The sequence below is a fragment of the Sprattus sprattus genome (genome assembly GCF_963457725.1).
Source record: "Sprattus sprattus genome assembly, chromosome: 2".
Taxonomy (NCBI): domain Eukaryota; kingdom Metazoa; phylum Chordata; class Actinopteri; order Clupeiformes; family Clupeidae; genus Sprattus; species Sprattus sprattus.
Genome location: NC_137921.1, coordinates 45,912,477 through 45,924,629, shown reverse-complemented (window position 1 = coordinate 45,924,629; position 12,153 = coordinate 45,912,477). Strand labels below are relative to the sequence as shown.

At 41.6% G+C, this 12,153-nt stretch overlaps 1 protein-coding gene across 1 annotated transcript; it reads right to left on the bottom strand.

Annotated features, from left to right (window-relative positions):
- Nucleotides 1-8,173: 8,173 nt before the first annotated feature.
- gfi1ab (growth factor independent 1A transcription repressor b) lies at nucleotides 8,174-11,164 on the bottom strand (the record flags this gene model as incomplete). Its single annotated transcript, XM_080832797.1, has 6 exons — nucleotides 11,038-11,164; nucleotides 10,216-10,419; nucleotides 9,510-9,904; nucleotides 9,116-9,253; nucleotides 8,840-9,005; nucleotides 8,174-8,352 (listed from the first exon to the last, which is right to left on the bottom strand). Exons 1-6 carry the CDS (start codon nucleotides 11,147-11,149, stop codon nucleotides 8,174-8,176), a joined length of 1,194 nt encoding a protein of 397 aa, XP_080688923.1. The 5' UTR covers nucleotides 11,150-11,164.
- Nucleotides 11,165-12,153: the final 989 nt, after the last annotated feature.

Genomic DNA, 12,153 nt, shown 5'->3' with positions numbered 1-12,153 from the left:
AAGCAAAACATTTGAGTGTTGGAGTAGGCCTATTTTAGACAAAGACATATTGACACCATCATAAAAAAACATATGGTTGGTAATTGATTTCAGCAATTAAAACCTCAAAGTTAAATTAAAGCCAAAAACAGATATATAAAAAAAAAAACATTTAAAGGGGGAGTGTTTAAGCCCAAACAGAGCAGATTCAGAGACTTCCCCCACAACCTCTTCCCCCACCCACCAGTCATCCCACCCTCACACACACACATCACACACTCACTCCACCAGAGCGACAGCTAGCATCCAAATAGTGTAGTGATATGTAATGCTAAATCAGGCGGATAAACATGTCTTTAAATGAGCAGGCGACCTTGCAAACCTCCCTTTCATCAGGGCCGGGGAAGGGGGGGGGGGTGCTTTTTGCTGGATGCATGCTGTCTGAGGCCCTGGAGACCCCCTCTACACTGGGGGGCTAATGGAAAGCTTTCAAACCCTTAAGCTCCAGAAGCACGTCGGCTCACATTTGGGCCACTGTGGCCAGGCTGAGATGCCACCGGCTTGCGGTCACTGCTGACGGTCCATCCGCTTCTGAAGCCACCTCCCACCCCAGCGCACTCCAAACATGTGCACACACACACATGCATACACACACACAAACTGCCCCCACCCTCTTCCATTTCTCTGTGGACACACGCAAACGCACACACGTACACACACCCACTCAACCGATACCCTCCTCCTCTCCAAACAGACTTTTTAGAGTGCTTTGGGAGTGAGGGGGAGCCCTGGGACCGGCCATGTTAAACAGTCCTGAAAACAACAAGGACTGCAGAACAAAGTGTGGACCATGTGTGCAAGAAGAGAGGGAGAGACAGTGAGAGGGAGGGAAAGGGGGATCCCTGCTTCCAGTGAGGCAGCCAGCCAACCAGCCTGCTCCCAGAGCACCAGAGCAGAGGTGTCACCTCCAGCTGGGCGACTTGGAGGCGGGGGGCCAGGCACGAACCTTTGGCAAGTCGGTTTTAGGATGAGCTGGGGAGGGTAGTGTTGGTCTTAATTCAAACGTCATGGTGTCAACTCATGGAGAAGTAAGTTGTAAGCTGCCCTGTGAAACCATTTTAGGAAATGTGTTCAATTTGCAGGCTTGGCTATTCTCCAAACCCCCCCCCCCCAACCCCTCACCCACCCACCCACCCCCCAAAAAAGTATCTAATGGCTAATAAAATACATTTTAAAAAAGCGCCATGAATTGGCATTGATACAATCACCACAGAATTAAAATCCTGTTCATTATCCTGATATGGATCAAATGTTGCATAAATCCTTGTGCTTCTTCAAACCTCTATATAGTGTGCATCAAAACAGTTAGGAAGTCCATACAACTTGAACTGAATCACAGAACACTTAAGGAAGAAGAAACTTTAATTTGTTCAAAGACTATGCTGTATTTTTTCACCTCTCATTCTCTCCCTCCATTTTTTTGTCTCTCCATCCAGAATCATGAATAATTTGTGCCCTCGCCTTGCTGGTTGGTGACAGCTGTGTGGCTGGCCTGCAGTCTATTTTTCAGCTCTGAGGTGAATAATGGATAAGGCCCTCGTGCAACAAAAGAACCTGTCCTAGGCCGAGTCCCACCTCCCTGATGGCTGTGTAACTCTCCTCTCCATACACCCGAAACACAGAGAGGTGGTGGTGGTGGGGGGGACGGACAGGTGAGGGGGTAAAAGTTAGTCCTCACTGGCTCTGACCATGCACTGCTTCATGAATTAGCCAGGTATAAAACGTATTTGTATCTGTACCTAACAACATACACAAATTAATATTTGACAGGTATTCACACGAATGTGCTGAAACAGTTTAAACTGCAAATGTCTGATTGATTTGAGGTGTTGATAGTGTTGTAGAACCTCCTGACTGTAGAAATATAATGTATAGGGGCGTCTCAGCCTGGGGTACTGATTATGTTTTGCTTTCTCGCTTACTTTAACTGGCCGCTCTTCCCAAAATTATTTAACTAGCTCTTGCAATGATTTGAGGAACATTTGTCTGAATACTTTGTGTTTACTGTTGTGTGACGTTTACACTGATCAATCTCAGACGAAAATCTATTGAGTCATCTTCTTCTCTTTTTACTTGCTTGTTGCTTTCACTGTTGTGGACACAGAAGGGGGCAGTTTTCCATTAAGGAGAGCACTCAAAACAACAGTTATCAGATTGAGATTGAGATTCCTATCTCTAGACCTCTTTAGAATAGACTGAGTTTCACTTTGTTTCCAGTATTGAGCAACACAACATGTATGTGAAGTAAAACACTCTCAAAATGGAGGAGTGTGCTTTAATGTTTAAAGGCCTTCAGGGCTTGTTACCCCCCCACTTACCATCACTGATAACAGATGTGATCCGCTTTATCCATATTGCTCTCCATTCCCCAGATGCTCTGCCCAACCCCTGGCTGGGACTGCATTGTTCATTGCTGAGTCAGGTAGCTGGTAATCAGGTAGTACTCATTACACAGCTCTGAATCAACACGGCAGGCCCTGTGGCCCTGACACGGCTGTTTGTGTACATGGGCTTTGGAGTGACAAGGTGGTGGAGGGAAGCTGCTATATGGGTTGTACCTAGACCTCCTAGATACATAAACTGTGAATCCCTGGAGGAGTGTAGGGCGGTCAGCATCAATCCTGACGAGTCTGGGTAAAATGCTTAGGTGATGGTGATCAGTCTTCTTTTCGGCTTGTAAAGAGAAGACGTTTTATGTTTCAGTCAAGCAGTCTCTAACAAACCAGAGAAATGCAAGTCTACATGTTCTTGGGTTACTTATGACACCAGCTTTGACACTTATTCAGCAGTGTTATTCAGCATTTGTGGCTATTGGACATGCAACGACATAACTATAATTCTTATTCACTTACCAGTAAAATTGTCTAAAAGTGACTTTTAAGTCTTGACTTTTAATTTAAGTATTGACTTTTAAGTCAATGATATCAACTTTAAACAACCTTTACGCCACGTTAGCAAGCACAAGCTTGTGAATCTTTTCAGTCTTGCAAAGATTGGGCATAAAATGAGGAACATCTCTTTTATATTTCATGCTATGTTTCACATCAATTATACATGTTGCCCAAAAGCCGCAAAATGCTGCCTTTTTCATAGCCTAATTGCACAAGCTTGTCACCAGCAGTGAGACATTATTAATCCTGTTTACTCTTAACACCATTCTCTTCAACCCCACTACAGATTTGATGAGTGTTAATGTATGTTTAGACCTCTCTCTCTCTCTCTCTCTCTCTGTCTATCTGTGTGTGTGTGTGTGTGTGTGTGTGTGTGTGTGTGTGTGTGTGTGTGTGTTTCTATGGTTCATTGCATGCCTGCATGCTTGTGTGTCGGTGCATGCATCTATCTGCATGTGAGCACCCATATCAGTGCATACGTATGAACGAGTGTGTCTGCCTGAGTGTGCGTTAGGATTCAGACACAGAGAGAAAAGGCTTGGATTTGTGACCCCAGAATGCCATGCTCTGATTACTCGCCCACTCCAATTGATCGGGCCGTTTCAAGACACCGTCTATTCATATTTCATATGCCTGGGGGCAGTGGTCTAACAGCTCTCAAACCCTGGGCACAGAAATCTGGCCCGCCTAATGGTTCACCTGCTCAGGCTCTTTTGCACTCCTAGCAGTGAGTGAGCTGCACAGACTCCGACTGGCCCACTCCTGGTAAATAAATACGGGTTCTTAAGAGGCCAGGGGTGGAAAAGCAATGATGGTGTGTTTGGACGAGAGTAAGTAGTATGCTTACAAACGTAGCTTTTTATATTGGTAAAAGCTCTTCAGTGAGTATGTTTTCTTAAATAAGTAAAACTAGCTAATTTGCTAAGGCTTAGCATGACACATTCTTCCAATAGGTAAACATACACTGTCATGTATAGTGGAAAAAAGATGCATGCATGTATTATCCACTTGCCAGATTTTCTGGTAAACTGATGCAAATAATACAAATATGTTTTATAATTTATATTTGAACCAGATTTGTTCAAAATATTCTTTGTATAACATTTTTAATAATCCATGTTTTGTCACGTGTGGAGATGCTGTACTTGACAAAGCAGAAAGCCCCTGAGTTATGACATGCAACTCTTCTGGGTACCACACGGTTCAGGACACAACACACATTTCAGTATTTCTTCAGAAATGACTGGACACCTTTTCCAACTTCTGACTTCTCTTCCAGTCAAGTGATCTTTTCCAGTCAAGCATTTCTGTCACAGACATGAGCCTTGATGACAGCGACAATTCCACTGTTTTGACTCAGTCCTTCACGTCACGTTTGTCACATCATGACATCATACACAGCACTCTGTAAAATGTGGTGTGAAGTGAGGTCTCATCTGCCAAAGCATGACAAACTGGTCACTGAAAGGCAATGTGTTGAAATGTGACGCTAATGAGGGTGGCTGCAAGACACCCCCTTTTTTTACATTGATGTTTTTGCTGCTTTAAAGATTTAAAGACCACACTAAAAAGCCCAAGTGTAGAGGGTCCCGTACAGGATATTCTATCTGGGTTTGAATATGTGTTCACTTTCATGGACACATTACATTTAAATAATACATTTGTTTTTTTCCAATGTAATGCTAAAATATATGTATTGTAATGTTTGCAATCATAAGAAACATGAATTCATTTTAAAGGCCTTGCAAATGGAGATGACACTGGTGGCAGGAGTCAAAGTGATTCCAACCCTGATATTTCTCCTAGGCTACTAATCTTTTTCATAATATGGAGAACTACAGCCAGTTCAGTTCTAATTGAATTCACATTCTTAAAAGTTTAAACATGTATTTGCATTAGCAGCATGCCCTCACTCTTTATCAGCCTATTATTATAATTGATAATAATGTATTTATATCAGGGATCATGTACAAGTTACATTAATCTCAAAAAAGAGGAAAGATGCTTTGCACTAGATTTAGCTGCTAGCTAATTCCCATCTTTATTCCAACCATGTTGAGCTTCCAGAGGTGGGCAGTGCTGTTACCTAGGAAACCTCTATAACCCTTTAGGCTACCAGCAGGACAGCTGAATAAAGTACACTGTAGAGGCATCCCGTGGTTCTCTGTCTCGTTCGTTCTCTCTTTCCCCCTCTCTCCCGGCCGCACATTTCCCATGCATTTCCCTGTTCTTCTTATTCTTCGGGGGTTTAAAATATTCAGTATTTTCGCAGGCCGCAAAGTTGTAAGATTTAGGGTAACTCAGGCATTAAAAATCCTTGTGAGTCAGTGATTTCAATCAATGTAGAGGAAGGAAAGCAGCCTGAGTGTGTTTCTTAGTAGGCATATTTGTCCAGAGTATTTAAACTGCCACAGACACACTGACAAAAATGTAAAAACTGCTGATTTAAAAAATAAGCAAATACGCTTTTCTGTATGCTTACATGGGATAGCCTAGGCCTATGCGTTGTGGCTGTCATAGCTTATATCATGGTTTTGCATTTGAAAAAAATAATCGACATTTTGATGTGTCATTTTATTTTAAATTCCTTTTATTGAATCCCGAAATTGAATGGACTCTTACTTAACTGTTAACCCGAGCGAGGTTCATGCCCCGGGGGCGTGTTGTGACGGGTGGGACCTTTAATGTTTTGGCCTCTGTCCAACTGTTCCGCAGGCGTGAAACGAACTCTACCTGTCAAATAGTCGTTCACGTTTTTGGCTGTTAACAGGTACGTTCAGGATTGTTTAAGTATAAACAACAGCAAATAACTGCTGTGATTGTAAAAACAAAGTTTATTCCGTGTGAGACGAATATATGCTCGTGTCCAATAGCCTACTCGTGACGCCGATTCATTGTTCCAGATGTATCCAGTTTTATTTGGGACATTTGTGTTGGCTATTTACGGGTCTTGACATTAATAATAGTTTGCCATTAGGTCTGTTCAGCCATAAAAGTTAAATGGTTGATAGCAAATTTAGAACCTATTTAATGGCAGCCTAAGGATGAGACTAAATCTGACCTAAATAAGGCCTAACAAGTAGCCTATACATTCGACCAAACCTCTGAAAGAATTTAAATACACCTATATGCAACACACAGCATTTCATCAACGCTTAGCAATCTATCGCCAAAAAAAAGCTTAAACATCTCTATGTTGTTGTTGTTGTTTTTTTAGTTGGTCTCATTTTACTTTTGAAAAGACGATGCGGTTTATAAATAATACAGGAACACTAAACCTAACTCTAATCCTTTCCAGGGCTTGACGGCTCCTGAATACAGTCCTTGTGACACTCGACTTATTTCTGTGGTGTGCTCTCAGATTTCCAGTAAAATAGCCAAAGGCAAAAAGCACTTACAGAGCTGTTACATCCCGTTAAAATATACACCAAACCGCCACGCCATCACAGACTGCCGGAGACTCTAAACTAATATCCGTGAGTTTGTTTAAAAAAAATAGTAGGCTATCAGCTTCAACTTGCATTATTATTACTACTAGAATTATTATTGTTATTATTATTAATAATAATAACAATTAGAGTATTATTGTTATTATGATTGTTGTTGTTGATCATTGTTGTTGTTGATCATTGTTGTTGTTATTATTTTGTATAATTATCATCATGATATAATGGTATTTTGCCCCGTATTCTAGTATTTAAAATAAAGTTCCTCAGCGGAGTCTTGTTTCTGGACAAATCTGTACATTTCCTTTTGAAACGTCCTGAGCGCAGAGAGCCTGATTTACTGGGTGCGAGACAACAACCCAATGCTTAACATTTCAGTCATCCCTGAAAATCAAAGGGAATTGTCATTCCTCGCGTAGAGACATTTAAATCTGGAAGTATGACTATCATATAAACACCCATGCAACATATATTTATACTAGGCAACATATGAGCTCTAATAACTGCGACTAGGTTATATTGCAACTGTCAAATTGCATGCGTTTCTTTTTCCGTATTTATGCTGCAACCGACCTGTTGTAGTAAACACAAGCAGCCCACACCTTAAGGTCAGGTTAGAAAAAGCAGAGAGATCTGACTTCGTATTGGTCACTTTAAAACACAATAGCATAGTTTTAAATAGGTTTGTAAATAGTATCTTATTTGAAACTGGATTATGCTGTCAGTGGTGTCTGTTTTCCAACTATTGGCCCCATCTTATAAGTACAACTTCCTAGTTTTTCAAATGCATTACCAACATTCTCATGACACTCCACTATACAGATCAGCCAGGTAAAAAATTGTCTGTAAATGGACTGGTAGCTGGAGGTGTCATTAAATATTAAGTAGCCTATCTGAAACAATAGTGTTCCAGCTATTACTCTTCTACCTCATCACAAGTTCCATGCAATCCACGCATGACCATTCCATGAGGAATAACCTGTCTTTTCTTGAAAGATATATTTCGTAAAATCTGCAAGTGTTTTCCCCGTCATACTAGATATCTTAGTCATAGATACTGAGTAGCCTACCAAATGTAAAACATCATGAATTCACAAAATACACATTTGAACAGTGTATTTATTTTATAGTATCAATAAATAATTTAAGAACAAACACTGTAGTACACATCATTTGAACGTACTGCAATCAAACGAGATACACTGATCTCGTTAATATAAATTACGTTTGTGCAAATTTGATTAAAAGGATAGAACAGTCTTTCACTAAATAATAAAGAGGGGAAAATATAATAAACGATAAATAATAAACTGACTGGTGTCTCTGCGCAGAATACAAGAGGCTATACGAACATTCCCTCACGTTTATGAAATCACACTGGCCCGTTGTAATGCTTTGCTTTGTTTTGCCAGCATGTTTAACTTACAAACAAAGTGACATTCTTTTGAGAGGCGCAGATTTCTCCCACGCAGCTGAGCTGATATTCAGGATGATCTCTGTCTTGCCCTTATTTTGGTCACAATATTTGGGTTTCGTGAGAGGTCCTCAGGGACGAATACAACTTATTTAGATAAACTCAGCCAAACAGGTCAGTGTATCATTCAGAAATGATAAGCGAAATTAAATCAAATTAAATAAAAATTGACTTTACAGCTGATGGCCGTATATAAGCTATATCATTTATGCATGAAGCCGCCATGCATATTTCCTCTTTACTCATTCCCCCTAGTGTTTGTTATGGCGGTATGCTGGATATTTATTTTCTTTTCTGTTCAGATATGGTGACAATAACTTCAATCATTTCAGTCCATGCTGTGTTTCCTTGTGCCTCCTCAAATCGACCTTGCGCTGGAAGCCCTTTCCGCACATGTCGCAACCGAACGGCTTGAAGCCAGTGTGTTTGCGACTGTGGGTGATGAGGTTGGAGCTCTGGCTGAATGCCTTTCCACACACTTGGCATTTGTGTGGCTTTTCACCTGTGGAGAAACAAATAATTAGGCCATTATGGTTTATTTAAAATGAAAATGAAAGGAGACAGTGTTCTGCGTTAATTGTCAAGAACATTCACTCAAGCACTAAACCTTACACATAGACGTAGATATGGATACCTTAAATTCATTATTTATTTTTAAATGTCAACATTTCGGGCAGACCAAGATGAATTAGGCGAGTTGGAAATGAAAGCGTCTTAAACCAAAGATTGCGCAATAGCAACAATCTAGGGTATGTAGACTAAACCTCGGTGTGAAGTGTGTGTATGTGTGTGTGTGTGTGTGTGTGTGTGTGTGTGTGTGTGTGTGTGTGTGTGTGTGTGTGTGTGTGTGTGTGTGTGTGTGTGTGTGTGTGTGTGTGAGAGAGAGAGAGTCTCTTATAGATACCAAATTTGCCATGCAAGTAAAGTACTTTGAATGTATTGAATTGAGAGAGAGAGAGAGCGAGAGAGAGAGAGAGAGAGATCCGTACCTGTGTGAATAAACGTGTGCTTTTTCATGTCGGACTTCTGATGGAACCTTTTCCCACAGTACTGACATGGGTACGGCCGAGTGTCCGAATGAATCAGGAGATGAGTCGACAAAGTTGAAGATCTCTTAAAACTTTTGCCGCATATCTTGCAGTCGAAGCTCCTTTCCTGTTACATAATGTTGATAAAGACGTTGTGAAAAAGTTGCTAGGGGTGTCAACAGCGTAGGCGTTGCAGGACAATTGAACGACCAATAGGTCCCAAATAAGATATTTCACCTGTGAGTGAACAGCTTTGTGTTGCTCTAGGCTCACGGCGTGCCCAAATGTTTTTCCGCAAATGTCACAGCCAAAGGGTCTGGTCCCGCTGTGTGATCTCCTCACGTGGACCTCCAACCCATGAGGCGTGGAGAAGACCTGCAAAAATGTCATAAATTAAGTCAAATATACTGGATTATTATTTTAGGCATATGTGGACCGGGCTCCTTCAAACCTGATTTAATTCATAAGGCGCAAGGCAAGACATGACTTCTGCAGATGCAGAACGTATGTGACAGTTTGACAATATGGACAGGCCCAGTAGCATAAATGTTCAACTGAAGTTTACCAATACGATAAGGGGTTGATTAGAACAATATAACATCAAATATTTGAATTCTTAAAGTGTTCTTACCTTACTACATTTAATGCACTTGAAGGCACCGTTCAGCATCAGACGACTGCAAAGGATGTCAGCCTCAGCTTTGATGTCCGGCACTTTGCCATGAATGCTGTTGTCTGAATATAACCCACTGACAGCGGCCCTGTCAAAAAGTCTGGCAGCCGATCCGTAAGTGCCGTAACCCCCAGCACCAGACCCCCGTTCTGGAAAGAGTGAGGCGTCAATGACTCTGTCCCCATAATAAGGGAGAGATGAACCCCGCTCAAGGTCTAGCGGATGGTGGTACGTCTGTTGGACCAAATGCCGGATTTCGGACCCCGTGTAGTTGTTCCAAGCATAAGGACGGAAGGGCACCTCGAACGGCTGAGACTCGTCTACTGAAGGCGAGAAAGACTTGTCCGAATTTGCTAAACGAAAAGAAAATGATATTAACTTAGTCATCAGCAGTCAATGATTTTCCTTCACCCACCCTGGAAACTGAATAGAACAGTGTTTTTCACTGAAGAATGCAAACCTAAATACCACAGAGTTGATGTCAATGATGTCACCAAACTAGCCCACGCGTGCATTGAAAAATGATTCAGCCTAATGTAAAATAATTGTGGCAAATATCATATGTGTCTACAGCTTCACCTGGCATTGACTGATCAATCGTTTTTAAACAGCAGACAGAAGCATGTTTGGAAATGTATGGACAGGCGATGTCTTGTTGTCATACCGGGTGATACTGAAGGCGACGGAGGTCGCCAGTAGTCCTCGTAGTCTGACGAGCGACCGCATACACTCCCTCCACAGCTCAGTGGGGACTTTGATGAGCGGTCTGCAGTGTTCACCAGGTGCGATTCAGGGGAGAAGTCCCTTGTAGTGTCCCCAGACAGGACCTCAGTGCAGCATTCTGACTCTCCCGGAATTTTGCTCTCTGCTGAACGAGTTGGAAGGAAGATCGATTCGATCATGCAGTTCAGATATCTTTAATGCTACTTTATAAAGAGGCTACTTTTGCGTCTGTTTTCTATTCATAATATAGTGTTCAGTCATCTATGGAAAGAATAGGCTATATTTAAAAAAAATATGTACTATTACTATTTACTATGGTTACTCTTTCTAACCATACAATTGACACAGAAAACGAGCAATATAGTATGACAAAATTGTAAAGTTTTTTGTTAATTTTTAATCCATGACCAAAATGATATGACCGGCAAAACTGATCAAATTGTTAAAATTACGCACCTGTCCAAATTAGCCATCATAATAAAATACTAATTATGCAAAATGAACATTCATTCATTTACCTAGAACGCAGTACAGGTCAATTATTCTTTAACGGTAAAATCTGCACATAAGTAGGGTATTTTAAATGTATTTTATAAACCGCTACATTATTTCAAAGTAGCAGAATTTGTTTGCTGAAATTGTCTGGAATCTAACACAATGAGGGTGTAATCATGTCATATCTGTAGTTCTTTTTATTACAGTTTTTTGCAATCTTGACAATCAATTCCACATAAGCATAGAAAAAAAAACAAATATGCCATACCTGCACATATGTGTGCTAAGATAGTATCCAGTCTACTGTAGTCATCCTCAAACGTTCGCGGCTGATGGTAGCTGTGCGCCTTCTTGCTTTTCACCAGGAACGACCGCGGCATGGCTGTTTGTCTTAGTTCTAGTCCACAAATATCCCAAAAGGCTCCCCAGATTCACCACTGTGCTCTTTTCTTGACTTTGGACGGCGCCTCTGTTGTATCTCTGAAACGATTTGTAGACCATTGGTTGATGAAGGGCGGGCCAGTATAAGTCCTTTTTTGCAACGAATAGGGCATGCGCAAAGGCAAACCCTCGTCTGCCAGGTGTTACGAGGACAGGTGCTTTAAAGACACAGCTTCCCTCAGTTTCCCTATCCGGGGCCCGGCGATTGGTTCACTCAAAGAACAAATGCAAGGCAGACCTCACGGACCAGACATCTCCACAGGGAATTGAAGCCCATGGCAATCAGGATAAGTGATATGCGACTTTATCAATGCGATATTTGATACCTAGCTGCGGGGGGAGAGGAAACACGGAGACGGGCACCGTGATGCCATCGAGAAGTAGATGTGTCACAGCAGTGCGGTCTGTGCCACGTCTCTGAGTACAAATCACGAGGTAATCTCATGCAGATAGGAAAAGTGCGCAGCAACGATAGGCATCCATCTGTCATTTTTCGCTTCCATAAGGGTCTGTCAGATATTGTGAAGTCGTAATATAGTCATTTCCTGATTTGGCCAGTAATGTATACTCTGTAGGGTACTGCAATGTAGTCTATTTTTCCTGGTTTAAGGAAACAATCGATCATCGCAATACAAATGATTAACGTATCCTACTGCTTAACATATCTGAGATTGCTTGTTTTTTTATCAGAGCTAATGCCTTTTGGCTGGATTGGAGGGTAATATATCGGGATAGGGTTTTGATTGATGAGTGGTAGTGTGCAGCCTCTCCGCAATTAAGAAAGGCTTTGTGGTCGGTGGAATTGATTGCAAATGGCATGTAATGAAACAGTCCGTCAGGTCACGATAGATGCTCGCTGCTGGTGTCCACCCGCCAGTGGAACCCGTGTAGCAAGTCTCGGATTTCCTCCCAGCATTACTCACTCGCCGTCAAAACAGAGAGG